General features: G+C 41.4%; 1 protein-coding gene across 1 annotated transcript in view; it reads left to right on the top strand.

Moving 5' to 3' along the window:
* The window catches only part of LOC126235024 (ATP-binding cassette sub-family C member 4-like), a 181,765-nt gene that overhangs the window by 126,294 nt on the left and 37,867 nt on the right, over positions 1-17,604 (top strand). Inside the window, exons 17-18 of the mRNA XM_049943760.1 lie at positions 8,699-8,805; positions 16,316-16,439. Of these exons, the coding sequence (XP_049799717.1) occupies positions 8,699-8,805; positions 16,316-16,439 (231 nt within the window). The remainder of the gene's footprint in view (positions 1-8,698; positions 8,806-16,315; positions 16,440-17,604) is intronic.

Raw genomic sequence — 17,604 nt, 5'->3', positions numbered from 1 at the left:
CTCGTCTGGCAGTGCTTCAATCACGACTAAACCTGCCGTCCGCTGAAACCATTTTCCGAAAAATCCTATCCAAAGTTAAAGGCAACGATGGGATGTATCCAATGCAAGAGCAGAACCTATCATTAGACTTGCCCAAGCTTCCAAAAGAAGTGAAGAAAAAATTCCAGCGCAATGGTAAAACATATGATCCTGAGTGAAGCTCCTGAATAATGCCGCGCCTGTAGCCAAAGCTCCGCTAGCATTGTACAGCAAACGAAACTTTTTCTAAATCCTTTCCACTTTCCGCGATCATAACCAGGAGTCTGTCAAATCTCGCGGCTATGACCAGAGTTTAGTCTGTAACAACTGAAGGTTGTTACTAATTACAGAGCGTAAGTACCTCGTGACCACTGCGGGGGCAACCAGACACAGAGATGCCTGCTAATCTCATAAAGCAGTCAGCCGAACGCCAGAATCTCGCATTGGAATTTACAAAGCTTTACTTCCCATCTCTTAAATCATTTCTAGCATACTTCTGCCAATTACAGGATAGAGCACAGCGCAGGAGGACTGTATTACAACATCGAAAAAATTATGTTCGGTCCCGCGTGATGTTGCATTTTATGCTTTCCAGGGAAGCGTCTCCTACCGCCACTCTGACGTCATAGTATTTAAGCCAATCTCCATTTCTGTTTGTGCACAGTGCTAAAGTCGCAGCTTTCTCAAATTTGGCTTAGTAACTCTCAAAACAGAAAGAAAACTAAACGTCAGTGGCCGGTGGGGGAATTCCACCGTTCCTCGGTTCAAATGGTTCAAATGGCTCTGAGCACTATGGGACTCAACTGCTGTGGTTATCAGTCCCCTAGAACTTAGAACTACTTAAACCTAACTAACCTAAGGACATCACACACATCCATGCCCGAGGCAGGATTCGAACCTGCGACCGTAGCAGTCGCACGGCTCCGGACTGCGCGCCTAGAACCGCGAGACCACCGCGGCCGGCCCCGTTCCTCGGCCGAAATTCTCAGATTTTGCCTTCCAAGAGAGAAATGCAGTAATACTGTGACGAGAAAGCATTTTCCGAGTTTTCGCCGGGCCTCGTGCCAATTGTATACTTCAGAGGTAAAAAAGACTTAATACATCCGGCCGCCCCCTCCAGAACTGTAGTGTCTGCCCCAGCAGCTGATGTCACCCTTGCGTCGCTCTTGTTTCGCCAGTCATTTTAAAGACATTTATCTGGAAGCTGAGGGTTTGCCGCTAGTGGCCACACCGTGTGAAACTTACCTTCTCGCTCAGTCTTGAAAAAGTCTGCACTGCTACGAGGCAAAGTCATTGGAACTAAAAGCCGAAATGTAGTTGTCATGATAAGTAAAAAGGAGGTTATTCAATTAAAGAATAAAGAGAATAGGAATACAGTAACATAGCAGATTTGCATATTTCTCAATACAGAGCTCTTAAGGTATTTAAGAAGATAGTTTTACATGAATAAAGTTTATGGAAAACGGCGCCTCCTTCCACGACGTTTTTCAAACTGTGTAGAAATTTCAAATTCTCTAACGAAACATTCTATGCATTCGCCTTATATTTACTATAACAAGTAATTCAAAAGACAGCTCACGCTTCTTCATCATAGCAGAAATTTCGAAGCTGCTCGCACCGATATCAGATAAAGGCAAAATTCGACAGCACCAGGAAACAGAGTAGAATGGTGAATGCTCATGCGAACAAGGAAGATCTTGTGATTTTAAAATTGCGAAGGCGCCCCATTGGCTGATGGTCAGACTGACCTCCCAGATATGCCATAGAAGGGATTATTCAAATGGTTCAAATGGCTCTGAGCACTATGGGACTTAACTTCTGAGGTCATCAGTCCCCTTAGAACTACTTAAACCTAACTAACCTAAGGACATCACACATCTATGCCCGAGGCAGGATTCGAACCTGCGACCGTAGTGGTTCCGCGGTTCCAGATTGTAGCGCCTAGAACCGTTCGGCCACCCCGGCCGGCTGAAGGGATTGCAACCACCTCCTTTGATATTTAATATTTCTCTTGGCTACAGGACAAACGAGAGAATTGGCGAGTACATCTAGATACACAGGCAGTTACTCAATTCTACCATGTGAATGAAACCTACCTATGCACATCTTCCTAAGACTGTAGGGATCTATATTTAACGATGTCCATCAAATGATAAAGTCACTCATTTCTTAATGTTAAGACACCTACGTGGCATTAATGGTAGCAACAATCGTAAACAATGGAGATCTCCCTTCCACTTATAACTTCCGATTCCTCGCAAATATATTCAGAAAACTACTTCCACAATAATTATAGAATTACTTCCTCTGTTCACTGAACGCATCAAAATCTTAATCAGTAAGCCATTCCGACACTGGGGCCGCAACCTGACCCTCGTCGTTGGCCTCTCGTCTCAGAGTGAACTGCTTCTACCACTTCTGAACTAATGTGCGCGATCTAATTGGGAGACTACACATCTGTTGGTACGAACCGTTAGAAACCGGAACATTCTATAAGTCCACCGGAAGTAATTGTTTCTAATCGATTACTTACTTAGGGTATTGATAACAATGGTATCCTTACACCGCCATCCCACTTTGGCTTGCAAAATTGTAAAATTCTGTAAAAATAACGGAACTCAGGCCTTCAGATGGTTCAAATGGTTCTGAGCGCTATGGGACTCAACTGCTGAGGTCATTAGTCCCCTAGAACTTAGAACTAGTCAAACCTAACTAACCCAAGGACATCACAAACATCCATGCCCGAGGCAGGATTCGAACCTGCGACCGTAGCGGTCTCGTGGTTCCGGACTGTAGTGCCTAGAACCACTCGGCCATGCAGTCCGGCCCATACGTTTGTCTGGCCTCTCAACTTTTTAATTGTGGTCATTGTTTCCATTACCCTGCTGCTATGTTCATCAATGTATTCTTGTACAAGTGCCAACAACAACTCTTGTAATTTGTTTTCTACAGCGGTCTTCTTTACTTATGGTCTTATTATACTGGTGACAACAGAATGGTTTATGTGGCCTGTCCTTCATCCTATTAATTGATTCTTGACATTCAGAAACCATAAGAATACAAGTTTCTTCTCCACACACTTTTGCTTTGATATGCTTCCTAATTAACTGTTCTTCCTTCTTCATAGAGTAATTAATTCTGTGTTCATCACACACTTTCTGCTTTAATCACAGTTACTGGTCTCTGTCCAAAGGGCGGATTAAAAGGGGGGGGGGAGGGTGGAGAGTCTAAACTAAATTAATATCAGATGGTAATTTTTGTAATCTGCGCCATAGATACGCAAGCGAATTTAGAGTCTTGGTCCATGGATTCAGACATTTAATCAGTATTCTCCATACTGTCTTACTTTGTGTGCCCTAGAGAATGTACTACCTGTACCAGTGACTTGTGCTCCCCCTCCTGTTCGAGTTGTGAGGTTACCAATCTGCCACAGCAGCACGCTTTACAATATATGAACTAAGCTGGAAAAAATATAACTGTCAACACGCTAAGAACTACAGTTTTAAAAGTATTTTATTCTAATTTCAATTTATTTGCTTTTAATTTGCTTATCAACTCTACCTCCCCCATGAACCATAGACCTTGCCGTTGGTGGGGAGGCTTGCGTGCGTCAGCGATACAGATAGCCGTACCATAGATGCAACCACAATGGAGGCGTCTCTGTTGAGAGGCCAGACAAACGTATGGGCCGAGTGGTTCTAGGCACTACAGTCCGGAACCGCGAGACCGCTACGGTCGCAGGTTCGGATCCTGCCTCGGGCATGGATGTGTGTGATGTCCTTAGGTTAGTTAGGTTTAAGTAGTTCTAAGTTCTAGGGGACTGATGACCTCAGATGTTAAGTCCCATAGTGCTCAGAGCCATTTGAACCAAACGTATGGTTTCTGAAGAGGGGCAGCAGCCTTTTCAGTAGTTGCAGGGGCAACAGTCTGGATAATTGACTGATCTGGCCTTGCAACACTAACCAAAACGGCCCTCCTGTGCTGGTACTGCGAACGGCTGAAAGCAAGGGGAAACTACGGCCATAATTTTTCCCGAGGGCATGCAGCTTTACTCTATGTGAGAGCTGCATCAAACCAGACTCAGGACTGAAGACCACAACAACAACAACAACATCAACTCTGCGTTAACAACGGCTTATGAGCTTGTTGCTGTGTGTTAACATTTATGTAAAAGGATTTACAAATAAAAATTTCAAGAAATTGAAAACTTTTTTGTCTGAAATACGAGTAAAATACATTTTTGCAATTGTTTGACATTTTTAAATATCAGAACAGCTTAAATCAGTAGTTTTTGAAGATTTTTTTCCTTAACTTTCAAGAAGAGGACCTCTTGATCTTCCTTCTGTTCCAGGCAACCGCCCCCACCCACGAAACTTCATTAATCCGCCCCTGCTCTGTGCTGCCCCCAACTCTTTCTTTACACAGCTCCTACTGTGATAGTTGTTTGAAACAGATGACTCTTTGTGCGAAGTTCTGAACCAGGTCCACATCCTAACTATAGCTCGCCCTCTGCTACGTCATTTATCTCTTGTCTCTGCCAAACACGTGTTTCTCTGACATCAAATCGTTCATTCTCCAAATGTGATGTATTTTCACTGTCATTTTCTCTCCAAGATCTACGCTGAAATTCGCCATCTCTGCAGTAACCGATGTTTTTTTCCGTGAAACTGTGGTTGATTATGTCATTGCAGTCTCTGGCTGTGCCTATACATGGGAGCATTCTCATCTCTGTGCTAATCGGTTCTGGCCCACTACTATGAATATTTCTCTGTGATGAATCTCTTAAAGTCATGTATGTATCTAATCTTTCTTCGTTCTCTATCTGCCCAAAAATTTGATTCACCTAATAAGCTGCATTAACAACAGTTTCCACCAAAAGTCTTCATATACCAGAAGATAGCTGCCTTATTACTTACGGTCCTATTCTTTCAATGGTTTATCTGAGTACCAGTTCTTACCCAAATCCTTTTCCAAAAATTCGGTACAAGATCCTGTGCTAGTCGTATCTGTTAACTTGTCCATGAAATCAACATTCGATTTGTAACTACACGACATGAAATGGATCCGCACACAGTACAGTAAATTATCCTACACAAACTGTTTTATTATTAACAGCACATTTATTATACTGTTAATCGCTCCAAGCAGCAATGCAATGCCACGAAATACGAGGGCTATCCACAAAGTACATTACGTTTTGGAATTAAAAATAAATAAAGTATTGGAATTTTTTTTATTATATACAGATGAAAGCCACACTTAAATACTACTTTTCTACATAGTTGCCATTTAAATTAAGGCACTTATCGTAGCGATGGACGAGCTTGGAAATTCCTTCGTCGTAAAATTCGGCCGCCTGCGCCTTCAACCACGTGGTTACCTCTTCTTGAAGCTGTGCGTCGTCATCAAAACGCTGCGTAGCCAACCACTTCTTCATTGCTGGGAATAAGTGGAAGTCGCTCGGTGCCAGGTCGGGACTGTACGGCGGATGAGGAAACAACTCCCACTTAAAAGATTCGAGAACTCACGAGTGGCATTTGTCGTGTGGGCCCGGGCGTTGTCGTGAATCAGCAAGATCTTTGAGCCCAACTTTCCACTGCGCTTGTTTTGTATTGCTCTTCTGAGGTTGTGCAGAGTTTAGCAATACGTTTGAGAGTTTATTGTAGTGCCTCTTTCCAGGAAATCCACAAAAATCACACCTTTTCTGTCCCAAAAGGCCGGCCGCGGCGGTCTCGCGGTTCTAGGCGCGCAGTCCGGAACCGCGCGACTGCTACGGTCGCAGGTTCGAATCCTGCCTCGGGCATGGATGTGTGTGATGTCCTTAGGTTAGTTAGGTTTAACTAGTTCTAAGTTCTAGGGGACTGATGACCTAAGATGTTAAGTCCCATAGTGCTCAGAGCCATTTGAACCATTTGTCCCAAAAGACAGTCACCAACACCTTCCTTGCCGACATTGTCTGCATGCATTTCTTGGGTTTGGGGGGGGAATTTGTGTGCCCCCACTGCATTGACTGTAATTTTGTCTCGCAGTTCACATGCTTAACTCATGTTTCGTCACCAGTAACGATGCGATCGATTAATGAGTCGCCATCTTTCTCGTAAGCGTCCAAAAACGTTAACGCTGCAGCCATTCGCTGATTTTTGTGAATCTCTGTCAAGATTTTTGGTATCCATCTTGCACAAAACTTGTGGTAACCAAGCTTTTCGGTAATGATTTCGTGCAACAAACTTCGTGAAATTTGTGGAAAACTAATAGAGAGTTTCGTCATTGTGAAATTACGGTTTTCACGGACCGCGGCATCGACTTTTTCGACAAGTTCGGCTGTCACTATGCTGGGTCTTCCACTTCGCTCTTCCTCGTGAACGTTAGTTCGGCCATTTTTAAATTTTATGACCCATTGACGCACTCCACCTTCAGCGATTATGTTGTCCCCATACACTTCACAAAGCTGCCGATAGATTTCTATCGGTATACAGTTTTTTGCAGTCAGAAACCTTATTACAGCACGCACTTCACACTTCGCGGCATTTTCAATTAGCGCTGACATTTCAAACTGTCACAGTAACTCAACAGGGTACAGCACGAACCTCTCACTAGCACGGCAGGATGCCGACTGATCGGCGGAATGCCATGACACCAAGAGGGCCGCGCTAGCCCCGCCCCTAACGGACACAAACGAAAACGTAATGTACTTTGTGGATAGCCCTCGTACTACGCCCTTTGCTCAGTTATGTGCGACATTTACTTTTTTCTGTCTATGCCGATAGAGCGTACTACTGCAGACGCGATGCATCACGATGCGAGGTTTATGCGATGTTTATGCCGCGTAATACAAATGTGATGGAAAACGTTATCCACGTATGCTTAGTTCCCGTTCTCACAATTCTCTTTTGTGAAACATTTTCTCTGTTCAGTGTCTACGATTACTTCCGTACTGCAAATTATTGTTTTACACGCAAGCACTGGTACGTGTAACAGCCCTCTTTGTTGTTTAATGATTCACTTGACTCTCAGAAAAATAAGAGAAGAGTAATGTTGAGTAATCCAGATACATAGACAGTTATTGAATTCTACCATGTAACTACAGCTTACCTATGCACTCGTTCCTAAGATTATAGCGATCTATATTTAACGATGTTTGTGAAATGATAAAAGTTATTCCATGGAAATAAAGTTTGTTAATTCTGAGACCAAAAAGAAGGTCATGTAATCATTCTCATATGCACGTTCAAGCATTCCCGCCGTCTAGCCACAATGTCAGATTTAACTTGAAAAGTACGTTCTGAAAGGTTAGTCTGATTTACTGACACACAATATTACTTCTTGCAGGCCCGATAACATAAAAGGTCACTTCGCTATTCCTGAAACACCCACGTAGCGTTAACTGGGGTAACACTCATAGTATCTGCAGATCTCACTTTTACTTATAAAACTTCTTCCACAATTACAGAATTACTTCCTCCGTTAACTTTTCAGAATGTTAATAATGCAAATCTTCCTCAAATTAGCATAAACCATTCCGACACTGTGGCCGCACCTCGACCGTCATCATTATCCGCTCGTCGCAGACTGAACTGCGTCGCTAAGGTTTTCGTCATCTGACGGGGTGACTACCCGCCTGTTGGTGCGAACCGTTACATACATGATCCTTCAAGAAGGCCAGTGATGTGATATCTAATGGAAGGAGATGTGTGTAATCGGTTACTTGGTAATGGTATCGACAATGGTACCCTTACAACACTCAAAGAGATTGCACAACGAGCTTATTTTGATCAGTCGAAGCTTACCACAGAATAATCACACAAAATACTGCAGATATAAATACCTCGACTTACGGAAAGAAAAATATAATGAATAAAAGATGTAACTCGAAAGTAGCAAGGAACTTTCAAAATTTTGTTTGTGTCTTGTTTCTTTCTTTACGACAGTTAAAACCTTGAAGAAATATCTTTACAGACAACAATGACAGTCTGTAGCTTCATTAATGGATTCTCGCGTCCGCTCTTGGTAAAAAGTATCATCCTTAAGATTAAGTATGAAACAAACTGTAATTGGTTCGACAAGCATTAGTTTATTACGAATCGGCATTTTGGTTATCCCGTGACAACCGACAGTCGTCTGCCACATATTATTCATTATGCTAACAATAATTTAACGTTCCTGTATACTGACACTAAAATTACGTTACTGTCATGCTGCACAATATGTAACAACCAGCGTCCTCCCAGATGTGTATATATTATTCGCAGTTAAAGTGCATGTGATATTTGTATTGAAATGTGTTTCTCGTACAGTGGCATCTATTTAAATTGAAACTTATTCCACTCTCAATCACTGTCCCATACTCATCTACCACACAAAGCCACAAACAGTTGCAACACATTTGATAGATAGCAAGAATGATCAGAACTCGATGTTGCATTGCCTAGCAAAATCTTGATCAGTGATTGCTAAAAGTTCGATTTCTTGCTCATTAGTGTCTGTTATGGATGCTAGTCAGTTGCCTTCTGATGATAGGATAACAAAGCTAAAGTGGGAAACAGTTTGTTCACATTCAGACATTAACTACTCTATAGGTTACTGTATAAAAATTTCGTAATAACTATATATCAGCAATCTGCCGTTAGCGATTCGTATGCGAAAATATTTCTCGAATTGTGTGTGTGATGTAACGTTTCAGGGAGGAGCCCCGTATTCTCTCACCTCTCCGACACACTTAATGGGTTGGCCACAATTAGAGCATCAGGGATTCAGGACATCGTCAGAAAGGAATTCGACTCCCACCAGGTGAGTGCCCCCTTATACAGCCAATTATGTGTAGTTTGAGGCATAGGCTAATACATATTTCATATTTTCTGAAGATTCGAGGAAAGATGTTGACGGGTACTACTGAACATTTATATGTAATTTCCTCAATTGCGTGAGTAGAGCTGCATTACATGCCAACCCTTTCATGGAGAACGATAGCAGCTAGTTTCAAGCAGAATTTTTGAACCTCGCTGCTACTTCTGCGAAAAGAATACCACTGGCTAAGGACGCAGATCCAATTAGTATTTTCTGTGAGCTACTCATTTCAGTCTCCTGGATAAAATGAAAAATCGTCTCTCACCACATGTTAAACCCGATTTCGAGGCACTGGGTTTAAGAGGACGTCGAGGATCTCCTAGAGTCCAAATTAAAAATTGCGGTTGTGGTGATTCCCATCTGTTGTGAAGACAGGATTCTAAACTCTCGTACTTAATAATATTGTCGTAAAAACGAAGATTATGACTGAAACATACGTCTAAGAGACATTTACCCGAGTTTTATTTATTATAAAAGCATAATTCTTTCGGCTGATTTCAAGCTATTCTTCGTAGATTCCTACTTTATGATAATATTTTGTTCTCTCCATAGTTACTAAACCCATCCTGCACAGTGCGTCATGTGTGTTGTAGTTTTGTATAACTGCATTATTTTGTCACTGTGTTTTCCTTCCAGCACCTAGTATATACTACACTACCTGATACGAAAAGTGAAGCACCCGGAAGGCATCTTCGGATGTCGAAGAAACCGTCAGCATGTATGTCAATGATTAGAGTTGGGGTTCTCCGTGACAGGTAGAAGGGCCGCCAGAGTACACTAGCGCTGTTCGTGTTTAGTGTTGTTACCAGGCCTGGTAGGGTACATAAGAGGCTTGAGGAGCGTCAGATGTTGAAAGACCACCGTGAAAGACCCTGAGATTCCACGTAACCGTGTGAGACAGCATTATCAGCGCCTGAGAGAGTTGTGAAGGAGTCTTGTTGTGGGGCTCCATTTGGCCAGTTGGGTGAATAGTACTGTGCCCAGATCTGTGGAGCGTTCGAATGGGACAGTGGCCTGATGATGGATGGGATGGGGATGTGAGGGCAGGCATGCTGGTCATCAGTGTTCCAGCCGATCACACCTGAGAACCATAATAAAGGATAGCTGCGTTGTGCACAGAGTACATCACAACCCCATCATATCTTCGCCTACCGTCCGAAAATAGGTAACGCTCCCCCCCAGGAACTTTCTGTGTCATCCTGCACCATTGGTCAGAGGCTATCAATTGCATGTGTAGGAAATACAGTCCCATGCGTAGGTTGTCATTAAGGCCACAACAAACACGGCTGTGTTTTGTGTGATTAGAGAGCATGGACTCTACTTGTGAATGACATCACATTGTGTTTAGTGATAATTTGCGGTTCTGCTCAATCCCGGATGACCATAGTCGGGAATATGGCAACGACCTGGCAGAGGTTTCATAGAACATATGCCTTTGTCATACAAGCGGTGTTACTCCTCATGTCACAGTATGGGCAACTACCAGGTATGAGTTATAGTCGCAGCTGGCAGTGACTGAGGGAACTCTGACAGCATAAGGGTACGACACAGATACCCTGGGTGTTACATCCCATCGTGTCCACACATGGCATATTTCTCTAAGAATTCTATATGTAATGTTGGGGTACTCCTATGCCCACCAAGAGCCCCCTTCTGTCTCCGACAGAACACGAGTTGGACTATCTCGGATGTCAACTCTGTACCAGTCCCACTATCCAGGCTATCAAGGATCACTAATAACAGCTGTGGGCCATCTTGCCTCAGGAGGTCATTCAACGACTTTATAGCAACCTTCACACCCAACTCAATGCATACATCCATGCCAAATGGGGTGCACATTCAAACAGATAAGTGGGATCATACTGCGAAGACCTCTGTCAATTTTATTCGACATTGTAATCACTGAAATAACTGGACATGCCTCCTCGAACCGTTAAGAATCATTTCGTTTCCTCCTCCCCGTCTGGTGCTTCACTTGTTTTGTCAGACAGTGTATTCATAGTTGTCATAGGAGATATCCCAAATACAGTTCTCTTTTCCTGGTAACGGTCTTTCATAGAAATCTTCCCCCTTCCTTTACTAGTTCTTCATTTCGCAATTTTCATGTCCACATAAGTTTTAACATTGTTCGATAGCGTTCCACTGCATATGTTTCCACTTTCTTCTTCTCTGTGCTTCCGAAAGTATATTTTTTACTTCCACACTCTGCTGATTTGCAGGAGCACGTTTCCAGGAACATCTTTATCTTTTCCATATCAACATCGCATTCTTTTATATAGAGGTCACTCAAATGAAAACGAGACAGATGTAGAAAAGTAAGGAAACAGTTTATTATTTCATTTTAATTGAATCAACTGTGGATTTTTGGTGAAACATTCTAACTTAACTAAACAAACAATTATTGACCTTGTTTCACAATTTCGTTATCAGTGTAACTGCACGACCTAGGTGTTGGGTTATAAGCCCATTTGCAAGTACATTACTGATTCCCAAAGATAATAATGCACAGATAAACATAATGACAAGGCAAAGATATTCATATCAACTTCTTAAGGTATCGATCCATAGCTTAATACACAATTACGTCAATGACCATTTTTAACAAATTACATACATTATTAAACGTTCAACAATAACACTACAATGACCTGACTAAAGTTATGCCTCAGCCAAGAACTTTTTAACTATGATGGACCAGGGCCCAAAGTTTTGCTTCTATCCTGGGGTTCTGAGCTCATCTAAAAGAGGTGAATAACTGAACTTGGTTTGCTCGTTTAGTAATAGGTGTCGGGATATACACATCTGTCTTTTAATTTCCAAAATTTCTGATTGGTTGAGTTTGGCCTCCTTTTCCTCTGTGTGAATGACTTGTACATCTATTATGTATTTCTGGTTACTGTTCAGGCAATGTTCTGCAAAGGCTGAATCACGTTTCTCGATCTCCAGCTGCCGTGGTGTTCTTTAAGCTTGGTACAGATTGATCTCCCCGTCTATCCAATGTAACAAGACTGACACTGCATGTGATTTTATAAACTCCACTTCTGGTGATAGCTGGTTGTTTGTCTTTTGCATTGAACAAGAAACTACCTATTGCCTGAGTAGCATAGAAAAACACAGAGAAACCCTTCTGCCTTCAAGATGTTACTTATGATATTTGATGTTTTCCCTATATAAGGTAATCTGCACCATTTCTTTTCCAGTTCGTCTGTGTTTTTCATTGGGGACAGTAAGGACCTAGCTTGCTTCTTCATCTTTTTACGTTTATAAATTTGTGGAGTTGTCTATTGGAACCTTTGAACATACAAAGAATATCTTCTACATATCTGTACTAATACATAACATGTCTTGTCAGTGGTTCTCTCAGAAAATCAGTCTCCCACCTGTCCATGATCATTTCTTCTAGTAAGGAGGATAAAGGTGAGCCCATTGCCAGACTATGGCAGATAAAGGAGGGGCTATAGTGCTGTTAAACTAAACAGATAATGCAAGCAAAGTAGAGGATTTTTTCCAGTCAGTGCAGCTACAAAAACTACAGAGAAACTCAACAGTTAGTTACAATGATCAGGCTAAGCAGGTAGTAAACAACAGCTCCAAAATCTTTTTCTGAATATACCTGTAAGAGCATGCTGGAAATGAAACCTAGTGCACCACAGCAGTATGATTTACTGAAGTTCCACAAACCAGAAGTGTCAATCCGTCCTGTGGTACCTGCAATTCAAGCTCCAGTGCATAAGGTTGCCAGGAGAATCAACGCCATCTTGAAGAAGAAACTGAACTTCGAAGGGAAATATAGCAGTAAGAATAGTTTGGATTTAGTTAACAAGTTAACAGATGTTACAGTTCCAATAAATGCAAAATTAGTCTCTTTTGAAGCGCATAGCTTGTTCACATGTATTCCAGTGAAAGGCTGTGTAGATATTGTGTCGCAGTCATTGTATTCATACAACATAAATCCAGAAGGGCAGCTGAGCGCTGCTAGTGGAGCGGAATGTTGTTTAAATCAAAATTATTTCTGGTTTCAAAGGAGCTATTATCAGCAAGCAGATGGTCTGGCAATGAGCTCATCTTTATCCCCCTTACTAGCAGAAATGTTCATGGACAAGTGAGAGACTGATTTTCTTAAGAGAGAACCACTGTCAAAACATGTTGTGTATTGGTACAGCTATGTAGGTGATATTCTTTGTATGTGGAAAGGTTCTAATAGGCAACTCCATAAATTTGTGAAAAATATGAACCAGTGGCACACTAACATAAAGGTCAGCATAGAGTTGTGGGGGCCAGCATAAATTTCCTGGACGTTAGCTTAAAGATAGAGGACAGTAACCACAAATTTAAAATTTAGCAGAAAGATTCCTTCACTGACACTTTCATCCTAGCTTCCTCCCAACATCCTACAACCTACAAACATGCAGCATTCCATCACATAATCCACCGTCTCCTATCCGTTATTGAAGCTGTCAGTTTCTCAAAAAGGAGTATATTATTCAGCAACAAAAATCTTTGATCATTTGCCCAACAACATAAAGTGTGTGGCAGGTAGCAGATAAAGTTTTAAATCTAGCTTAAAATCATTCCTTTCCCCCAACTCCTTCTATTTCTGTTTCAGAACTGGTAAAAAAATGTACCTCTAAATCTAGTTGCATTTGTAGAACTAAAAATTTTAGTAATATTAATACTATTCATGTGTATTTGTGTCTTGTAATCTGCCTTGTTCCACATCATATCAATAAAATTATCAGGAAGATGATCTACAGAACAAGGCATAACTAAAACGCAACTAAACTAAAAAAACTATCCCCATGTCCCAAGAAGTCTTTGATCAGGAACTTAACAGAATAGAAACAATAGCCACAAATAATGAATATTACTCCAACACCACTGATAAAATTTTAGAGAAAAAGATGAAGAAGCAAGCCAGGTCCCTACTGTCCCCAATGAAAAACACAGAAACAGGAAAAGAAATGGTGGATATAACCTTTTATAGGGAAAACATCAAATAGCATAAGTAACATCTTGAAGGCAAAGGGTTTCTCTGTGTTTTTCTATGTTCTTCAGGCAATAGGTAGTTCCTTGTTCAATGCAAAGGACAGACAACCAGCTATCACCAGAAGTGGAGTTTATAAAATCACATGCCGTGTCAGTCTTGCTACATTGGATAGACGAGGAGGTCAATCAGCACCAGACTTAAAGAACACGACAGAAGCTGGAGATTGAGAAGCGTGATTCAGCTTTTGCAGAACATTGCCTGAACAATAACCAGAAATACGTAATAGATGTACAAGTCTTACACAGAGAGGAAAAGGGGGCCAAACTCAACCAATTAGAAATTTTTGAAATTAAAAGACAGATGTGTATATCCCGACACCTATTATTAAACGAGCAAACCAAGTTCAATTATTCAACTCTTTTAGATGAAATCAAAACTCCAGGATAGAAGGAAAACTTTGGGCCCCAGCGCATCGTAGTTAAAAAGTTCTTGGCTGAGGTTTAACTTTAGTCAAGACATTGTAGTGTAATTGCTGAACGTGTAATTTGTTAAAAAAATGGTCATTGACGTAATTGTACATTAAGCTATGGATCGATGCCTTAAGAAGATGAGATGATTATCTTTGCCTTGTCATCATGTTTATCTGTGCAGTACCGTCTTTGGGAATCCATAATGTACTTGCAAATGGGCTTATAACCCGAAACCTAGGTTGAGCAGTAACATTAATAATAAAATTGTGCAACAAGGCCAAAACAGTGCTTATTTCAAAAGTATACTTCATTAGTTATTATGCTTTTATCCCACTGTGAGACAGGACCCGTCCACCCCGTGCCTTCGTGTAAAGATATTTACTGTTGCATACGGAACAAAAGGTTGTGCCTAGTGGCACACTTTTCCGTCCGATGCTGGCCGACGGCCACCAGTGTCTTTCTTCGGGGCTCCAATAATACGGAAATCTCTTGGGGAGAGATAGGGACTGAATGGGGGTTGTATAAGGGCTTCCCTGCGAATCATCTGCAGTGTTATCTAAACAGCCTTGGCAACGTGTAGGTGGACTTTATTCCGCAATGGAATGATACCGTCCGCCGACATTCTTGGGCGTTTGGATCTGATGGTGCGTTTCAGTTTTTGCGGAGTTCCCAAGTGCTTTGCATTAGTTGTGGCACCGTGTTGCACAAAATCAACTAGTACCGGGTCCTTGCTGTCGAACGAAAAGGTCATCACGACTTTCCTGGAACTGGTGTGGCTGTTGCTTCAAGTACGATGCGGAAGTTTCTCTGGGAAGTCCTTACACATCCTCCATACAGGCCCGATAATTCCCTATGCGATTTCCATGTTCTTGGAGCGATGAAAAGAAGAAAGAAAAGAAACACGTTTGTGCCCATCGATTTGCTTCGGACGAAGAGGGGCACAATCATGGGTACAATCATGGTTCCGTAGGTAAACGCAAACATTTTTCCATGAAGGTATTGACCGACATGTCGCACATTCAGATAAGGTATTAACAGTTAGGAGAGTTACTTTTGAAACAGTAAATAGTTTAATTACTTGTTTTCCATCTGTCTCATTTTCGTTTGATTGCCCCCAATAAAAGAATTTTTTTCATCTGTGCCTCTCTACATCCATCCTACTTAATCTTATTTCCTAAACAGGCCCACCTTAATGCACTGTTCACACCAAGAGACATAGCTGCAATCCGTTTCAAATGTGAGCAAGTAAAAGCTGATTCTCTACATCAATGCAATGCGAAAGTCAGTTATGGCTCCCAAAAATACTGTGTGTTTTCACTCAGATACAGAACAACATGGACGCTTAACATTAATTAAGGAAAATGGACCATGTCTCAGTTTGTGAAACAATCAAAATCGTAGGGATAATATCATTTTCTGTCTCCGAAACCCGACGTATTATTCAGCCATAAGAACGTGATCTGATTTTGCGGACAGTTGAGGGGTGAGCACAGTACTCCTGTGAGACATCAACTGTAGCTTATCTTTTGTATTAAACGAGACTGCAAGAGTCGTATGACTTTGTTGTCTGGGAGACCTCGAATGGTTGTTCAGCCGCTCAGTCGGTAAAGGTGTTCTTACTCCGCGCACAAGACAACCTTTCCAGGTGGCGTTTGAGAGTTGTGCCTGTACTGTATCTGCTGAGTGTAGGTGACTGCAATGGATGTGTGTCAAGTGTCGTGACATGTTTGTGTTATGCGACAGTAAGAAAATGAGAGCGCGAAGCGAAAAGCACTAAGGGGCCACCGGGACAACGTCACCATTCTAAGGACGAGTCACCACCAAGAGTGTAACATTCCGTCGATTCACTGGACATTGCGTAGAGGTTTGAAATTTAATCCAGGAGACTGAAGAAACGTTTGATGGTCAGGGATTAATTGTCGTTACCTCTCCTTCCCCTGACAGCCTTTCTTTCTATAGAAATAACAAAATCACTAATCAACGGTTTCTTTTTTAGGATCGTCATACCTCTGCATGGTTCATGTATGTAACAAACGGGTCAACTCTTGGAATATGGTTGGACTTCCTCAGCAGCATTTTCGTTACAATCGTCACCTACAGTTTCCTCGTCCTTTCTGTAGGTGAGAGCCCTACTTAAATTATTATGTCACAGGACATGTTCAACATCTCATGAGTTTAGTACACAGGGTGTCCCAGGATGAAGAGTCAATATTCAGGGATACGACAGGAATGATCATTCGAAGAGGAAAACTTTGGTAAACCTACATTAAGATCTATGAGTACTTATTCATCTTCGTAACTGTGAAACACTTCTCTTCTGCTGCATGATATGGCTGGTCGAAAATATGGTACACAATGAGAAACTTATTTGCAATGAATTTAGAAGGTCGTGCTCTTAAAAATGAAAATCAAACAATAAATTTGTGTAACTGGGACTATCCTGTGCGGGATGTTTATAGGATATATTTGTGGCGTGAAACATAGGTCAGAGTGGAGTACAGAAATGTCTTCATTTATTTTTCCTATTTTTAATTTTATAAAGTTAATCGACAATAGGTAGGAAGTGTTATCAATTATACTTAATACATTTACACTAGTACAAAAAATGAGACATACACAAAAGAGAATCACTGTCTTATTTTGTTTCATGAACACTAGCAGGGCCACTAAACTCAAAACAGGTGCCACGTTTGATATTTCCTATCACAATAGCAATATGAGGATCCGGAAAATTCACTGTAAAAACACTTTTTTTAATAAGACATAAGTCTTTTTCATTTAATTTAAAAACTATTTTGTCCTTGTCCATAGACTCTAGAACCATAAATTTTGGTCATTTTCCAATACTTTTTATATGGCACAGAAATATTTGTACCTGTTGAATTTCTCTTTCCTCTTCGAAATTTAGCAAAGATTTAATCTTCTGCACCTAAGTGTACTGCGTCCGTCATAACAATAGAATCTTGTGTGGATTCTTCAAAGGGATGGATATCATCAAGCTGTCGTCTGTCTTCAAAGAGATGTCTGAATGAGATTCAGTCTCGTCAATCTATTTTCCCCTCCTTCTTCTCATTTTCTTTGCTTGCCACCTCTTTGGTCACAGGCATAGTTTTGTGGCTCTTCTGCTTTCGGTGTACTCCCTTTAAGTTTGAATGCTTTTCTTTTTCAGCGTTGTGTTTACTGTTGGAGGTGTGGCCTACCTCGGATGTGTTGCTGGAAGACGGTATCCGCTATTCACTTGTGTGTGGCTGGTGACTAGGCCGTAGGCAACAAAATATCACTTTT

The sequence above is a fragment of the Schistocerca nitens genome, chromosome 2 (assembly GCF_023898315.1).
Source record: "Schistocerca nitens isolate TAMUIC-IGC-003100 chromosome 2, iqSchNite1.1, whole genome shotgun sequence".
Lineage (NCBI taxonomy): Eukaryota > Metazoa > Arthropoda > Insecta > Orthoptera > Acrididae > Schistocerca > Schistocerca nitens.
The sequence above is the reverse complement of the archived record's forward strand: the minus strand, read 5'-3'. Positions and strand labels throughout refer to the sequence as shown.